Source organism: Pan paniscus, chromosome 23 (assembly GCF_029289425.2).
Source record: "Pan paniscus chromosome 23, NHGRI_mPanPan1-v2.0_pri, whole genome shotgun sequence".
Classification (NCBI taxonomy): domain Eukaryota; kingdom Metazoa; phylum Chordata; class Mammalia; order Primates; family Hominidae; genus Pan; species Pan paniscus.
Genome location: NC_085927.1, coordinates 33,213,816 through 33,230,143, shown reverse-complemented (window position 1 = coordinate 33,230,143; position 16,328 = coordinate 33,213,816). Strand labels below are relative to the sequence as shown.

Genomic DNA, 16,328 nt, shown 5'->3' with positions numbered 1-16,328 from the left:
CTGAGGCAGGAGAATGGCGTGAACCCGAGAGGCGGAGCTTGCAGTGAGCCAAGATCGCACCACTGCACTGCAGCCTGGGTGAGAGAGCAACACTCCGTCTCAAAAAACAAACAAACAAACAAAAAAAGAAAAATGTCGGATATGATCCACATTTCTGAAAAAGGAACAGATCAGCAGGCTGATGAATAAGATCTAAGAGTCTATGAATAAGATCTACAGAAATAAGAAGATGCCAAATGATTCCTAAGACCTCTTCGTGATATTTAAAAAATTCAATAAAATATGTCTCTCTGAGTTGACCAAAAGGTACAACATTTCAGTTATATGGGAGGCGTGGGTTTTTGAGATGTATTGCACAGCAAGATTATTATTCATTAGGAATGATAGTTACTAATAATGTATATTTCAAAATTACTTCAAAAATGTACTTTGGCCTGGACTGGTGGCTCACGCCTGAATCCCAGCTCTTTGAGAGGCTGAGGAGGGCAGATCACTTGAGGCCAGGAGTACGAGACCAGCCTGGCCAACATGACAAAGCCCTGTCTCTATAAAAAATACAAAAGATAGGGCTGGGCACGGTGGTTCATGCATGTAATCCCAGCACTTTGGGAGGCAGAGGTGGGCATACCACGAAGTCAGGAGTTCGAGACCAACCTGACCAACATGGTGAAACCTGATCTCTACTAAAAATACAAAAAAATTAGCTGGGCATAGTGGCACACACCTGTAATCCCAGCTACTCAGGAGGCTGAGGCAGGAGGATCGCTTGAACCAGGGAGGCAGAGGTTGCAGTGAGCCAAGATCTCGCCATTGCACTCCAGCCTGGGTGACAGAGCAACACTCCGTCTCAGAAGAAAAAAAAAATAATGCAAATTTGGCCAGTTGTGGTGGTGGATGTCTGTAGTCCCAGCTAGTTGGGAGGCTGAGGTGAGCGGATCACTTGAGCCTGGGAAGTTGAGGCTGCAGTGAGCTGTCATCTTGCCACTGCACTCCAACCTAGGCAATAAAGCAAGACTCTGTCTCCAAAAAAAGTACATTTTATTTTATTTTTTATTTTGAATTTTGCATTGTTTTGAGATGGTGTCTTCCTCTGTCGCCCAGGCTGGAGTGCAATGGCATGATCTTGGTCACTGCAAACTCCGCCTGATGGGTTCAAGTGATTCCCCTGCCTCAGCCTCTCGAGTAGCTGGGATTACAGGTGCGCACCACCACATCTGGCCAGCTATCCAACATTTTTCTGATATCCTTGATTTTAGCTGTTGTGTTTTGCTGAATCAAAGCATCTGAATTTGGTAAACATTTGTAAATCAAAGAAAATTCCTGAGGTGTGTCTCAGTAATTTTTAGAGGTTATTTTGCCAATGTTGAGGATGCAGGCCAAAGAAAAAAGGAATGAAAATCACAGGAAACATTTGTGATGCATGCTTTTTTTCCAAAGAGGGTCTGGGGACTTCAATATTTAAAGGGAAAAAGAGGCCAGGTGCCGTGGCTCACGCCCGTAATCCCAGCACATTGGGAGGCGGCAGCGGGCGGATCACCTGAGGTCAGGAGTTCGAGGCCAACCTGGCCAATAAGGTGAAACCCCGTCTTGGGCTCATGCCCGTAATCCCAGCACTTTTGGAGGCCAAGGTGGGCGGATCACGAAATCAGGAGATCGAGACCACCCTGGCTAACACGGTGAAACCCTGTCTCTACTAAAAAAAAAATACAAAAAATTAGCCGGGTGTGGTGGCAGGTGCCTGTAGTCCCAGCTACTCGGGAGGCAGAGGCAGGAGAATGGCATGAACCTGGGAGGCGGAGCTTGCAGTGAGCCGAGATGGCGCAAAAAAAAAAAAATTTTTTTCCTTAGTGCCTTTGAAGCCCCAAATAGGGCTGCTTTTCCATTTGATGAGAACTTTAATTTGTTCTCTGATTCCAGTTAATATTTTTTCTCATTATCTTTCTCTGCATGGTTTTGCATCCCTTTGACTTTTTACCACTGTTCTAGTGCAGATCTTTAGATCTCTTCCTAAAACAGTCTTTAAGTCTTCACATGATCTCTCGTCTCATTTCTTTTTTTCTAAAACTATGCCTGTTTCCTTTTCCCTCCTCAACTCAGACTGTTTTCCTTTCTGTTTTTCTACGCTGAATAATCTTCTTGATAGTTTTGTGGGTGTGTGTGTGTGCCCGCCACCACGCCAGGCTATTTTTTTTGTTTGTTTGTTTGTTTTTTTAGTAGAGATGGGGTTTCACCGTGTTAGCCAGGATTGTCTTGATCTCCGGACCTCATGATCCGCCCGCCTTGGCCTTCCAATGTTTAATAAATTATTAAATATTAGTCCCTGAAACATTTTGACTTAGTCAATCTGTGCATTCCTGCAGATATAAGAAGCTTTTAGAAATTACAGAAAAAGGCCAGGTGTGGTGCCTCATGCCTGTAATCCCAGCACTTTGGGAGGCCGAGGTGGGTGGATCACGAGGTCAGGAGATCGAGACCATCTTGGCTAACACGGTGAAATACCATGTTACTAAATACCGTCTCTACTAAAAATACAAAAAATTAGAAGGGCGTTCTGGCGGGCGCCTGTAGTCCCAGCTACTCGAGAGGCTGAGGCAGGAGAATGGCTTGAACCCGGGAGGCAGAGCTTGCGGTGAGCCGAGATCGCGCCACTGCACTTCAGCCTGGGCACCCAGACAGAGCGAGACTCCGTCTCAAAAAAAAAAAAAAAAAAAAAAAAAAAAAAAAAAAAAAAAAAAGACCAGCCTGGCCAAGATGGTGAAAACCCGTCTCTACTAAAATTACAAAAATTAGCTGGACATGGTGGAACGTGCCTGTAATCCCAGCTACTCGGGAAGCTGAGGCAGGAGAATCACTTGAAACCGGGAAGCGGAGGTTGCCGTGAGTCGAAATGGCCACTACGCTCCAGCCTGGCAATGAGCAAGACTCCCTCTCAAAAAAAAAAAAAAGAAAAAAGAAAAAAACTGGACACCTATTTTTCACCATATACAAAAATTTACGCAGGTTGGATTAAAGATTTAAATTTAAGACCTCAAACTACAATAATCCTGGAAGAAAAACTTCAGAAGTACCATTCTTGACATGGCCTATGGGAAATAATTCATGACTAAGTCTTTAAAAGAAATTGCAACAAAACTTGGCAAGTGAGACCTAATTAAACTAAAGAGCTGCCACACAGCAAAGGAGACCATCAGCAGAGTAAGCAGACAACCTACAGGATGGGGGGAATTATTCACAAACTATGCGTACAACAAAGGTCTAATATCCAGAATCTATAAGGAACTTAATTCCACAAGCAAAAAACAGCCCCATTTAAAAAGGGGCAAATAAACACTTCTCAAAAGAAGACATACATGCAGCCAACAAACGTGAAAAAATGCTCATCATCACTAATCATGAGAGAAATGCAAATCAAAACCACAGTGAGATATTATCTCACACCAGTCAGAAAGACTATTTTTTTAAAAGTAAAAAAAAATAGCAGATACTGGCAAGGATAAGGAGAAAACGAAATGCTTATACACTGTTGGTGGGAATGTAAGTTAGTTCAGCCACTGTGGAAAGCAGTTTGGAGATTACTCAAAGAACATAAAACAGAACTAACATTCAGCCCAGCAATCCCATTACTGAGTATGTATCCAAAAGAAAACAAATCATTCCACCAAAAAGACATATGCACTCGTATGTTTATTGCAACACTATTCACGATAGCAAAGACATGGGATCAACCTAGGTGCCTGCCAACAGTGGACTGGATAAAAATGTGGTACATATAGACCATGGAATACTATGCAGCTACAAAAGAATGAAATTATGTTCTTTGCGGGAAAATGGCTAGAGCTAGAAGCCACTAAGTGAACTAATGTAGTAACAGAAAACAAACGCCTCATGTTCTTATAAGTAGGTGCTAAACGCTGAGTACCCATGGACATGAAGATGGTGACAATAGACACTAGGACTGCTAAGAGAGGGAGGGAGGAAGGAAAAGGTTGAAAAACTGCCGAGTACCATGTTCAGTACCTGGGTGTTGAGATCATTCATACCCCAAACCTCAGCACCACACAATATACCCAGGTAACTAACCTGCACGTGTACACCCTGAATCTAACATAAAAGTTGAAAAAGAAAAAAAAGAAGGGAATCTCTGCTTGTTTTCAGAATAATCAGTTGTGCCCCTCTTCAGTTTGAAATTCTCACTATTGGCTATATGTAGGGCTACCCTATTTCCCATCTCATAACTTATTTTAAGAAAACACAGAATAATAATGTGTAGGCTTGGGATTCAGTTTTTGAAATAAAACACTTATCTTCAATGACCTTCCTGTACATGTAAAAGCACACCTGTCTGCATGGCAGCAGTTGGACCTCACAATGTGGATTGTGCCTTCACCCTGGAATGTCTGTGATGCCCCATCACCATGGTGATGGAATTAGGGATCTCCTGCCCTCAGTCTTAAGTGCCACTGTCTGTGCTGAGTTTTTCGAAGGTCAGAGCAGATTGAACCTTTGTGCTTTCATTTTTCCTGATTTTGATTTTTCTTATGGGGATCCACTTTTCCTGCATTCGAGGTATGTTCATACTGGCCTGTCAAATGCTGTCTTTTCAAATTACTAGTTAATACTTTCAAAATATGTTATTTAAAAAATTATTCTCTGTATTTTCCATATGCAGTTATAAATAAGTTTTGTGGTTATGTTTTATTCCTCATTTTATATATTTGATTCTTGTATCAAGCAGGGTGCCTTTGAACTTTTTCTTCATTTAAAAAATATGTATCATTTCCTTTTACATCCTGCACCCTTCAATGCTCCCGCCCCAAATTAAGTTATTCCCTTGAGGAGAATATGGCAAAGTCTATTTTAATGTAGTTTTTAACCTAATTAAGAACCTATGAAATCATTACTTTCAAAAAGTTTGGAGAAAAGCCACAGTAGTACAGATGGGTTTGAGGCTTTTCACACAATGAAATGTACCTATCTTTGTTTTTGACATGTTTTTCCTTCCTCTCTTCTTTTGTTGTGAAATGTGTATTTAGTTTAATAAATTTGTAGTAAGTCATGTCCATTCACATATCAATTTTAAATGTAATAAGAATGCGTATTGTCTGTGTGTGAAATAAAAAACACATTTATTTTTATGCTTTGGGAGTTATCCAAAATCATAGAATTGTCAATTACAGTCAATCACCCAACCTACTCACCTTTCCAGAGTAGTCTTAGTCAAATATTTTTTTTTGTTTCCCAATGAAATGCAGTATTTCAACACAGAAAGATAAATAGAATGAATTGGTAGAGACTGTTAACTAAGAACATACAGTTTTATTTATACTCAGAAACAAATAGATCATGTACATATATATGAAGATAAAAATTAAAGGGATAATTGTGTAAGTTTGCATGTAGAGAGCTTTGAAAACCTGTTTACTTGTTAATGCTGTTTTGATGTATTGTGTGTCTTTGTTCTCCCGACCCAGCATCCAGAGCTCTCTGCTGGAGCTAAGTGCTCATCAGTTCTGTGAGTTGGAAACTAAGTTTAGAGACACTTGTATTTGTTAGTAAATAAGGCAACATGATATTCTTTCACAGGTTTTAGTGCAGAAGACTGAATAGATAAGCTGCTCCACCCAGTACACTGGTGTTCATTTCATGGTCATCTCATATGTTGATTGTGGATATAAAACACTTATCTTCAATGACCTTCCTGTATATGTAAAAGCACGCCTGTCTACATGGCAGCAGTTGGACCTCACAATGTGGATTGTGCCTTCACCCTGAAATGTCTATGATGCCCTATCGCCATGGTGATGGGATTAGGGATCCCTTGCCCTTTGCTCTGCCACTGTCTGTGCCAGCCAGGCCACTGGGTTGTTGTGGCAGATAGTGGTATCCTTTGTCAAGGGAGTTGCAACCAGGGTGACACATGAGACTAATGATTAAGTGGTATATTGTGTTCTTGTCTTGTCCCCAGGTTGTGTAGCTCACAGACTTTTTTTTTTTTTTTAACATTTCTATAGCTGTCATTTGAAGTTTGCAATGCCATCAAATATCAATAAAGGTTCTTCCCATTATTTATCATGGAGGGCACTGAGTGTGCACTCAGGCAGACACAGCACTTTTGACAACTTTATCTGCTTCTTTCAAAACTGAGTCTGAATTATGATAAAGTGGTTGGGTTTAGGCCAAGCAGGTGTATTTCATAGAGCAATGGGTTGGGAGTTCAGAGTCCTGGACTTGAATGAGTCTTTGAGCCTTACTAAGCTGTGAAATCTAAAGCAAGACATTTCACTGATAATTAAGCCTCATGAGCACTTATGCTGTATACTTTACCTACATCGAATCATTCAGTCATCACCACAGACATATGGCATGATTGATTTACTATCATCTTTTGCTGGGCAGAAAAAGACAGAGATGAATGTGCCCAAGCTTATGAGCCCCTAAGCCAAAGAGCCAAGATGGGAACCCAAGCATAGGGCCCCAGTGCTGAGGCTCTGAACTACTGACCTGCCCTCAGCACTCAGCCGTGGGATCATGAGTCACTGTGCAAGGGACTTCCAACATCTGCATGTATGTCTGGAATGATCTGAGCCTGCAGAGTTCCTACACACTAGCCACATTATAGCATGGTGTCCATGGTCACATAGCTCAGGGCAGGTATTAGTACATGAATAACGTAGGTATGTCATAGTCTTTATGTGAAAGGCACATAAAAGTCCAAATGCTTTTGAACTGGTTGCGGATTTTGAGTTAGAGAACAACACTTGGGACAACCGATCACATTCTTTCAGTGCGCGGCCACTCCTCAGCACATATCCCAAAGCTGATAAATAATGGGAAGACCCTTTATTGATATTTGATGGCATTATGAACTTCAAATGACCACTAAAGAAATGTTAAAAAAAAGTCTGTGAGGTACACAACCTGGGGACAAGACAAGAACACAAAATACCACTTAATCATTAGTCTCATGTATCACCCTGGTTGCAACTCCCTCGGCAGCTGGTTTGAAGAGCCTCAGTGCTCACCAGGGGCCATCTCCCCGCTCTGCCCTCTCTCGCTGTGGGTTGCCTGGGCTGAACATAGGCAGCCCCTCACAGGATGACTGCAAACACAAGGCAAAGGAAGACTAAATGGAAAATGTATGGTTATAGTGGTTATTTTAAAATATAAGCATTTCAGTATTTTCTAATCTTTAATAATTGATTTTTTTTTGGGGGGGGGAGCTTTTTTTTTGGCAGAGTCTTGCTCTGTTGCCCAGGCTGGAGTGCACTGGCACAATCTCGGCTCACTGCAAGCTCTGCTTCCTGGACTCAAGCAATTCTCCTCCCTCAGCCTCCCAAGTAGCTGGGACAACAGGCACATGCCACCACACCTGGCTAATTTTTTGTGTTTTTAGTAGAGACGGGATTTCACTGTGTTAGCCAGGATAGTCTTGATCTTCTGACCTCATGATCTGCCCACGTTGGCTTCCCAAAGTGCTGGGATTACAGGCGTGAGCCACTGCGCCCTGCCGGTTTTTTTGTTTTGTTTTGTTTTTCTGATATGGAGTCTCACTCTGTTGCCCTGGCTGGAGTGCAGTGGCACGATCTCAGCTCACTATAGCCTCCGCCTCCAGGTTCGAGGGATTCTCCTGCTTCAGCCTCCTGAGTAGCTGGGATTACAGGCACATGCCACCATGCCTGGCTAATTTTTTTTTTTTTTTTTTTTTACTGGAGACGGGGTTCATTATGTTGGTCAGGCTGGTCTCAAACTCTTGACTTCAAATTATCCACCTACCTCCCAAAGTGCTGGGATTACAGGTGTGAGCCACCACACCTGGCCGATTATTTTTATAACAAAGAAAATAAATAAATATAATTAATGCTGGTGCATGGAATTAAATCTAGTTTTTAAAAAATTCACACATAAACAAGAGCAGAACCCCAGACCCTCAATGATAAATGCAGTAGCAGTGTATGTGGGTCTGTGGAGGTTGAAAGGGACTTGGTAGATGTCAAGAAGTAGTGATAGTCCTGTGGGCTTTTAAAGCATCTGAAGAAGTGACAGGACGCTGTGGTTGAATCCTAGCATGTATTTTAGCATTTGTTCATTTGGAGTTTGATTATTTCACGTTGCTTTCATTTGCCATTGCCTGGAAAGCCAAGGGCTCTACTCATTTCCTTCCTGCTCTTTCTTTGCCTTCCTTGGTCCATGAAGAAGATGGTCCAGGAGAAGCTCATTCCATGCTTGTTAACCAGGCACACCCCTAAGTTCCAGTCCCTGAGTCATTCATGAGTAGCACCACCAATGAACTGACAGCCATGCTGTGTCCCTCCACATCCCCTAGGTGACTCGAAGAAGCCTTCCAAAAAGCGTGTGAAAAGGAAGCCCTACTCTACTACCATGGTAAAGTAGCCTGTCTTTGCCTAAGATGTAAATGTTGTTTTCTTGGTTCCTTTGTTTTTCAGTTGATATCAGCTATGGGAAAATTATCCACTACACTATAGATGTTAGATAATATTTCCTTGGGGATGGAGGAGGTGTATTTTACCAACTGACACCTGATTCCAGAGGACGTGCAAAATTGGCAGTGTCAGATAGTACACTGCGTGTTAAGGGATGTTTTCTTCAGGAACAAGCTTTCCACTTTAGATAAGAATTCTGTAATTGCTACTCAAAAATTACCTAGACAGAAACATTCTTCAAGAAAAGCTCCTGTGCTTTCCTAAGGAAACTCTACTCTAGAGTTGGGGCTTTTGACTTGAACATTCTTTCCCATCTTGGTTGCCCAGAGTTTCCAAGTGAACAAAAGATCTGTGCGAACCATCCATAGCATAGCCTGATTCTCAGAGTGTTTTCCTTCTCTAATTACAGGTGATTTCATTGAGCCCAATCAATGGTACGTATTCTGGAATCACTCACTGGCTGTTAGAAAAAGATTCTGTAGGAAATCTGGAGCCTAACTGCTGGCTTTGGTCTGGAGAGCCTCCATGATCCAAGACACCTGGTGGGAATGAGGATGTGGGGTATAGTAAAAGAAACTGGTTTTCCAGGTGACAAACTCTTTTTACCTATGTATAGTTCCTGGAAACGTGTTCACATTAGGTGGTGTTCACATTAGGTCATGTGTGGGGGGTGTGTATTAAGGCAGGGGTGGGGTGGGGCGGTCTATGTGCAAGTCTGCTTGATTTGTTTGTGAATGTGTGTCTATGTGTGTTGCCCCTAGGAAAAAAGTGTGTTTACCCAGCACAACTCTCAGGGCCATTTTTCTTAATTTAACAAATCAGACCACATACTTTACTTACATTAGTTCAAACCTCATCATGGCCATATGTTGTGAGCTTGTTTATTGAACCCCCACACCAGATGGAGAAACTAAGCCACAGAAATAAATGTGCCCCAGCTCACTTGCTATGAAGTGAGGAGCCAAGATGTTTACTCATACGGTCCCATTGTTGAAGGCCTGAACTACAACTTCTACTTATCAGCCAGTGAAGGGATCACTATTCACCGTGCAAGGGAGTTCCAGCACCCTCTATGCCTGGAATTACCCACGCCTGCAGCGATCCCAAACGCCATCCCTCACATAAGAGAGGCTCAGTGATCTTATAATGTAGCTATGTAGGCATCTTCCTGCAGGTGTCACATAGTCCTTAGTGTGAAACCAACATAGAAAGCCCATGTTTCTGATCAAATCACAGGTTCTGAAACACTAAGGGAGTCACTAAGTAGGACAATGTGGTGCCTGCGTGTCATAGCTGGGTCTCCTCAAGACATGGCTTAAGTCCAGTAAGAATTGGGGAGATGCTTTAGAGTCTTGGCCACAGTTCACCACAAGCCCTCTGAGCTACGTACTTTAGGGATCATGATCATTGAGTACTCAAATTACCACTTGGTTGTTATCCGGGTGTCTGTTGTCCATGGCAACTCTCTTGTGAAGCTGGCGTGGAGAGCGTCAGTGCTGGAGCTGTGCCTCCCTTCTGAATGGACCCTCCCTGTGTTAGCAGGTGGGTGTAAGCATGGGGGTCAGCACGCTCAGTGGATTTACACACACAGCATTGAAGAGTAAGGCTGGGCTTCGTTATTTATACATTTTCAATAATTGATGATCTTCATAACGTAAAATCAATGATTTACTACACTAGAATACTGTCCCTAGTATTGAATCACATCTCTCAATAAAGGCTTGCTTAAAGTCACATGAGAGTTCCCATTCAACTGATGATACGTGCCATAGCAGCAATTAAAGCAGTCATTTGAAAAGGCTTTTACTGTAAACTTATGCATGAGCCTGAAGTGGGGGATAAAAGAGGTGATTAGCTCCCCTGTGCAATGTTTCTATTATATGTGGGGTGGAGGACAATTACACAGGAAGGTGATGGAGAGAACAGAGCAAAGGATTGGACAGGTCCATTGAACCCATAAGACTATGGTGAGGTTAGTGAATGAGACTGGTCATTTTAGGTCAAATTTTACCTCGTGTGTTCTTTCCACGCTTTCTTCCAGTAGTTTCTTCTATTTCTTACTAACTAGGTCACTGTTGCTAAAATCCATACTAAAAGAGGACAAAGCTTTGTAATAACATAAAAGCTAGTAAAACTGTGATAGCTCAAATTTTACAAAATACTGGGGGCTTTTGCCTGAGACCTGGATGACATAGTTGTGTAAGAATGGGGGATTCCTCTGAAGACTATTGGACTTCTGAGAAGAAAGATCTAAGTTGTCTCTGTGTGATATGGAGTCAGCCTTCACTGCCCTCGAAGTCTGTCTGATAGAGGTGTTGAATGCTCAGTGAACTCCATGATCTTCCTGAAACCCAACTTTGATTCAGCGGGCTCTGCTTGGAAGCCTTTAAAGAGCGGGATCATAAGATTAAACTTGGAACACATGATCACTATTTTCTTCTGGTCTTCTGTCAGCAAGGTGTCAACAGTCCTCTCTATTGTAAATGCATTAACCAGCATCTTCTCTGATAGAAATTTTGAGAAGATACAGCCTGTACACCAACCAGCATCAGAGGCATCATGGCTTCTGGAGAAAGAAGAAGATACAGCCACAAGAAGGTACTGTGGAAGTTCATTAATTAAGTTGATTCAATCATCGCAGTTGTGGAGAGTATTCAGTGTCCCATATGTAAGAGGAATCTATGAAGAGATTAACCAATATTTTTTAATGTGTCAGAATTCTAATTTGCTTAGTCAGTAAGTATTGCTACAACCACAAAAGTAAATATCCACTTAAAAGTCAATTTTGGTTCATGTTTAAGGATGGACAATGTTTCAAGCTAATGTCTAGAACTTACCTGATTGTTAAACATTAGCATAGATCTCCCTGAAAGAGTGGTGCTATATTATTATTTTTAAATTAATATATTTCTTTAACTAGAGAGTTTTAAATTGACATAAAAACTGAGCATATGGCCAGGCGTGGTGGCTCATGCTTATAATCCCAACACTTTAGGAGGCCAAGGCAGGCAGATCACCTGAGGTCAGGAGTTGGAAACCAGCCTGGCCAACATGGTGAAACCCCATCTCTACTAAAAATACGAAAAAAAACCAGAGTGTGGTGGCAGGTGCCTGTAATCCCAGCTACTCAGGAGGCTGAGGCAGGAGAATTGCTTGAACCCAGGAGGCGGATGTTGCAGTGAGCTGAGATGGCGCCATTGCACTCCACCCTGGGCAACAAAAGTGAAACTCCATCTCAAAAAAAAAAAAAAAAAAATTGAGCATATAATACACAAAGTTCCCATATCATTCTGTCCCCTCACCCTGACTTCCTAATTTCATCTATTATTAACATAACATCTTACATTAATGTGGTACATTTGCTAAAAGTAATGAGAAAATATTGACATTATTATCTGAAGTCTATCATTTGCATAATGTTCATTCTTTCTGTTACACATACATGTGAAGTTTGAAATATGTATAACATTATGTTCACCATTATGTTCTCATAAAGAATATGTTCACATCCCTAAAAATCTCCTCTTCTCACTCATTAATCTCTGTCCTCTTTCTCCAGGAAGCTTGGCGACTATTAATATTTTCACTGTAGCTTCAGTTTTGCCTTTTCCAGAATGTCGTATAGTTGGAATCATATATTATGTAGCTTTTTCAGATAAATTTATTTCACTAAATTGATGTATATTTAAGCTTCCTTCATGTCTTTTTTATGCCTTAATGGCATAAAATGCACATTAAATCACCAAATAATATTGCATTGAGTGGATTTTTTTATTCACCTCTTGAAGAATTTGGTAGATTTCATGAGAGAAACCATCTGGATCTGGTGCTTTCTTTTTCAGAATGCTCTTAATGTGAATTCAACCTATTTAACAGACATAAGCTTATTCAAATGATCTAGGATTCTAGTTGACCTTGGGAAAATTGTCTTTCAAGGACTTAATACATTTCACTGAGGTTATCAAACTGCAGTCATAGAATTGTTCATGATATTCCTTGATTATCCTTTTAATGCTCAACAGTTCAGTAGAGACGGCTCTTCTTTTATTTCTGAAATTGGTCATTTGTGTTATCTTCTTTTTCTTGGTTAGCCTGCATAGAAGTTCATTCATTGTAATGAGCATGTCAAGGAACCAGCTTTAGGTTTTAATGATTTTCTGATGATTTCAGTGTTTTAATTTTATTGACTTCTGTGATGTTGTTTGTTACTTGTTCTACTTGCTTTACATTGCATTCCTTTATTTTCTACAGTTTCCTAATTGAAACATGATATTACTGATTTTAGATCTTGTGATTTTTAATATATTGAATCCAATGCTATAAATTTTCCTCTACAGACTGCTTTTGTTACATCTAGAAATCTTGTCAAGTCACATTTTCATTTAATGTAAAGGTATTTTTAACTTTCTATTAAGACTTCTTATTTAACCCATGAGTTATTTAAAAGTGCATTGCTAATGTGCAAATATTTGGAGATTTTCTGGCTCTCTTACAGTTGCTGATTTTTTGTTGTCAGGTATGTGCCGCAAAAGCAGTCATCTATCTCATCTTGCCACCACCCAAGATGGCCCAGGATGTGGGCTCTCCCTGAGTGAATCTTTGGCCATCTGCCAACCTGATGTGGTCAGCCTCCTTCTTTAGAAAGGGCCATTCTCAGTTCCGGCAGGGGGTTTTCCCAAAGTTGAGAAGGTGACATTCTTACTCCCCAGTGCAGCCTGCACCTCTGACCCGTGGTCAGCAGACAGGACAGACACGGGCAGGCTCTGTGTCCTAAAGCAGAAGGAACTGTGCGACCATCCTGATTGGAAATTTGTGAGGATCACCGTGTTACTCAAGTATGGTCTTTGGAAAGTGTCATATTACTACTGTTTGTGAACTGCTTGTTGGTGGCCTGGCTGAGCCACACCTTTATGAAAACCAGGACCCCTCAGCTGGTGTGGGTGTCTATGCAGCCTGAGACCCTCATGTGAACAGCCTCGTGGCAGCTGTCTTTGCCCCTTGCCACCATCAGTGCCTCCTTGTTCCTGGGCACTGCTTTCTCTGATGGGTGCTGCACTGTTTTCCTGCACCTCAGTGTCTGCAGCTGGATGTCTCTTCTGGAATCTAGATGAGGGGGCATCAATAGCAGTTCTGCTGTGGCACTGCCCTCTTTCTTAGCTTGTCTTGCTCTGTCTTAGGCTCCCTCAAAGATCCCACCCTTCAGGTTCTTCCACAAGTTTCTTATTGAAATCCGAGCAGAAAACTATGACCAATATGACCAATCCTATACCCACTGAAGACATGAATGAAGAATTAAAACAATTCTCCATGGACTCTACCATATAGATCCCTAGAAGTAATTTCTAAAAAAAAAAAAAAATCAAGGAAGATGTAATAGTTTTCCATAAATTAGAATACCCTACATGTACAATTAAATGAAATGGCTAGTATAGTCTTGAAACCAAAACTAGATAAGGTAAATTAAATTCTGCGATATTTTAAAATACTGTGAATTCTGACTAATGTGCGTTAATCTCAAAATATGAAATGGTGGATTAACATTGAAAATGCAATAAATAAAATTAGCTAACTCAAAAGGTTAATGGAGAGAAAATGTGATTATTGCAATAGATTCAGGAAGTTCATGGATAACATTCGCTATATATTTACAGGACAACTATCTGATTAACTTTAAGTGACCTGTGACAACCATTTGAATTAATGCTGCTTTCACAGCATATCTCTTGGCTTGTTAAAAACCCGACCAGAATTTCCATAACATTAATTTATTTTTAACACCTATATTGGGTGTGAACCCACCATAAAGTTTGCCCACTGAAAAGGTCTACAATTTGATGCTTTATTAAATTGATACTGTGTGCACCCATCGCCACGATCTAATTTAAAAATGTTTCCCTCACCCAAATTCTCTCTTGTGCACTGGCAGTTAATCCCCACTCCCATCTCCAGCCCTAAGCAATACTGCTATGATATTCCATCTCCATAAATTTCCTGCTTGTTTAATAGAAATGGACATATATGTATATTTGGAATCTGACTTCCTTCATTTAGCATACTATGTTTGAAGTTAATTGACGCTTTAGCAGGTGCTGGTCGTGTGTTTTCCTTCATAGTCTGCTGTGTTTATTCATACAGATAGTGTTTATTCATTTACCAGTTAATGGACATTTAATTATTTTTGTTTTTTTCTATGATGAGTAGTGTAACTTTGAGCATCATACGCAGTCATGTAATGCGTATTATAATGACATTTTGGTCATTATTATTATTATTTTTGAGGCCCAGGCTGGAGTGTAGTGGCACTATCTCGGCTCACTGGAACCTCCACCTCCCAGGTTTAAGCAGTTCTCGTGCCTCAATCTCCCGAGTAGCTGGGACAACCGGCACACGCCACCACACCTGGATAATTTTTGTATTTTCAGTAGAGACAGGGTTTTGCTGTGTTGGTCAGGCTGGTCTCAAACTCCTAGCCTCAGGTGATCCACCCACCTCTGCCTCCCAAAGTGCTGGGATTATAGGCATGAGCCACTGTGTCCGGCCTAATTTTTTTGAGAAACAAGAGAACTGTTTTCTAAATTAGCTTTGCCAATTTATATTCCTACCATGATGCATAGCACTAATTTCACTGTACAATGTATGGTAGGCCCCAACATGTAAGAAATGATGAAAGTAACACATAAAGGTTAGTATAAAACAAATAAGATTATCATTGTTGCTATCATCTTTGTCAAATTCTCAAAACAATCTAAGAGTATATTTTTATATAAATATGCTCGGCAACATAGCTGACAAAAGCATTATCAGTTACATTTATCAGTAACAAAGACATAAATCTGAAGGGGAAAAATACTTATACTAACAGCACAATATCAGAATTAACATAAAACTTCTGCTGGTCACTTTGGACTATTTAATTGTCTGAGGCAGTGTTTTGTAGACAAAGGAGCATCTATGGAGCACCTGAAGTAGGGGATCAACAGAACTTGGATTTCAAAGTTATCTGGGTTTAGAGTGTGAAACTTTGTTGGAGGACACACACCTTGCGTGAGCAAGGTGCCTTGGTGTGTGTGGACGTGTTGGAGGTACAGCATGATGGCCTAATCTTGAAGGCAAAGGAAGGCTGCTAGCAAGACTGGCATCTGGGCTTGGCTGTGTGTGTTTTCTATTGTGGGAAAATATGTATAATAAAATATTTATCATTTGAACCTTTTAACCAAAGTGTGCGCTCAGTGGCATTCAAAATATTCACAGTGTTGCATAACCAACACCACTATCTACACCCACAATTTTGATGATTTCTTACAAAACCTTGTCGACAGTAAGCAACGTAGCACCTTCCCCCTATTTCCAGCCCATGGTGATTCCTATCCTATTTTCTCTTGTATGAATTTGATTATTCTAGGCACTTCATATAAGTACAATTAGACAATATATTCCTTTTGTGTCTGGCGTATTTCACTAAGCATAATGTTCTCAATGTCCACCCATGTTGTATCATCTATCAAAATTGTGCTCCTTTTTTACAGATGGATGACGTAGCATTGCATGCAGACCACCTTGCTTTTATTACATTCATTTGTTCACTGATGGTTGGATTATTTCCACCTTTTGGCTCCTGTGAAAAGTGATGCTATAAACATTAGTATACAAACATCTGTTTGATTTCTGTTCTCTATTCTTTGGGGTGCCTAAGAGTAGAGTTCCTGGGTCCAACAGGGGTTCTATATTGAACCTTCTGAGCCACTGCAGACTGTTTTTCACAGTGGCTGCAACTTTATCCATTTCTACCAGCAATGTATCAGGGTTACAATTTCTTTACGTCCTTCTTCACACTTATGTTCCTTTAAATCATCCTAGTAGGTGTATATTGGTGGCTGCTTGTGTTTT

At 40.8% G+C, this 16,328-nt stretch overlaps 1 protein-coding gene across 4 annotated transcripts in view; it reads left to right on the top strand.

Annotated features, from left to right (window-relative positions):
• Positions 1-4,417: 4,417 nt before the first annotated feature.
• The window catches only part of LOC100991901 (uncharacterized), a 37,592-nt gene continuing 25,681 nt past the window's right edge, over positions 4,418-16,328 (top strand). For 3 of the 4 annotated variants that reach the window (XM_055105457.2, XM_055105459.2, XM_055105460.2), the window contains exons 1-4: positions 4,421-4,566; positions 8,324-8,382; positions 8,851-8,875; positions 10,953-11,039. In XM_055105457.2, coding sequence (XP_054961432.2) covers positions 4,539-4,566; positions 8,324-8,382; positions 8,851-8,875; positions 10,953-11,039 — 199 coding nt within the window. In that variant the 5' untranslated portion in view covers positions 4,421-4,538. Of the gene's footprint in view, positions 4,567-8,323; positions 8,383-8,850; positions 8,876-10,952; positions 11,040-16,328 lie in introns of all 4 variants that reach the window. The other variant, XM_055105458.3, reaches the window with a different exon arrangement.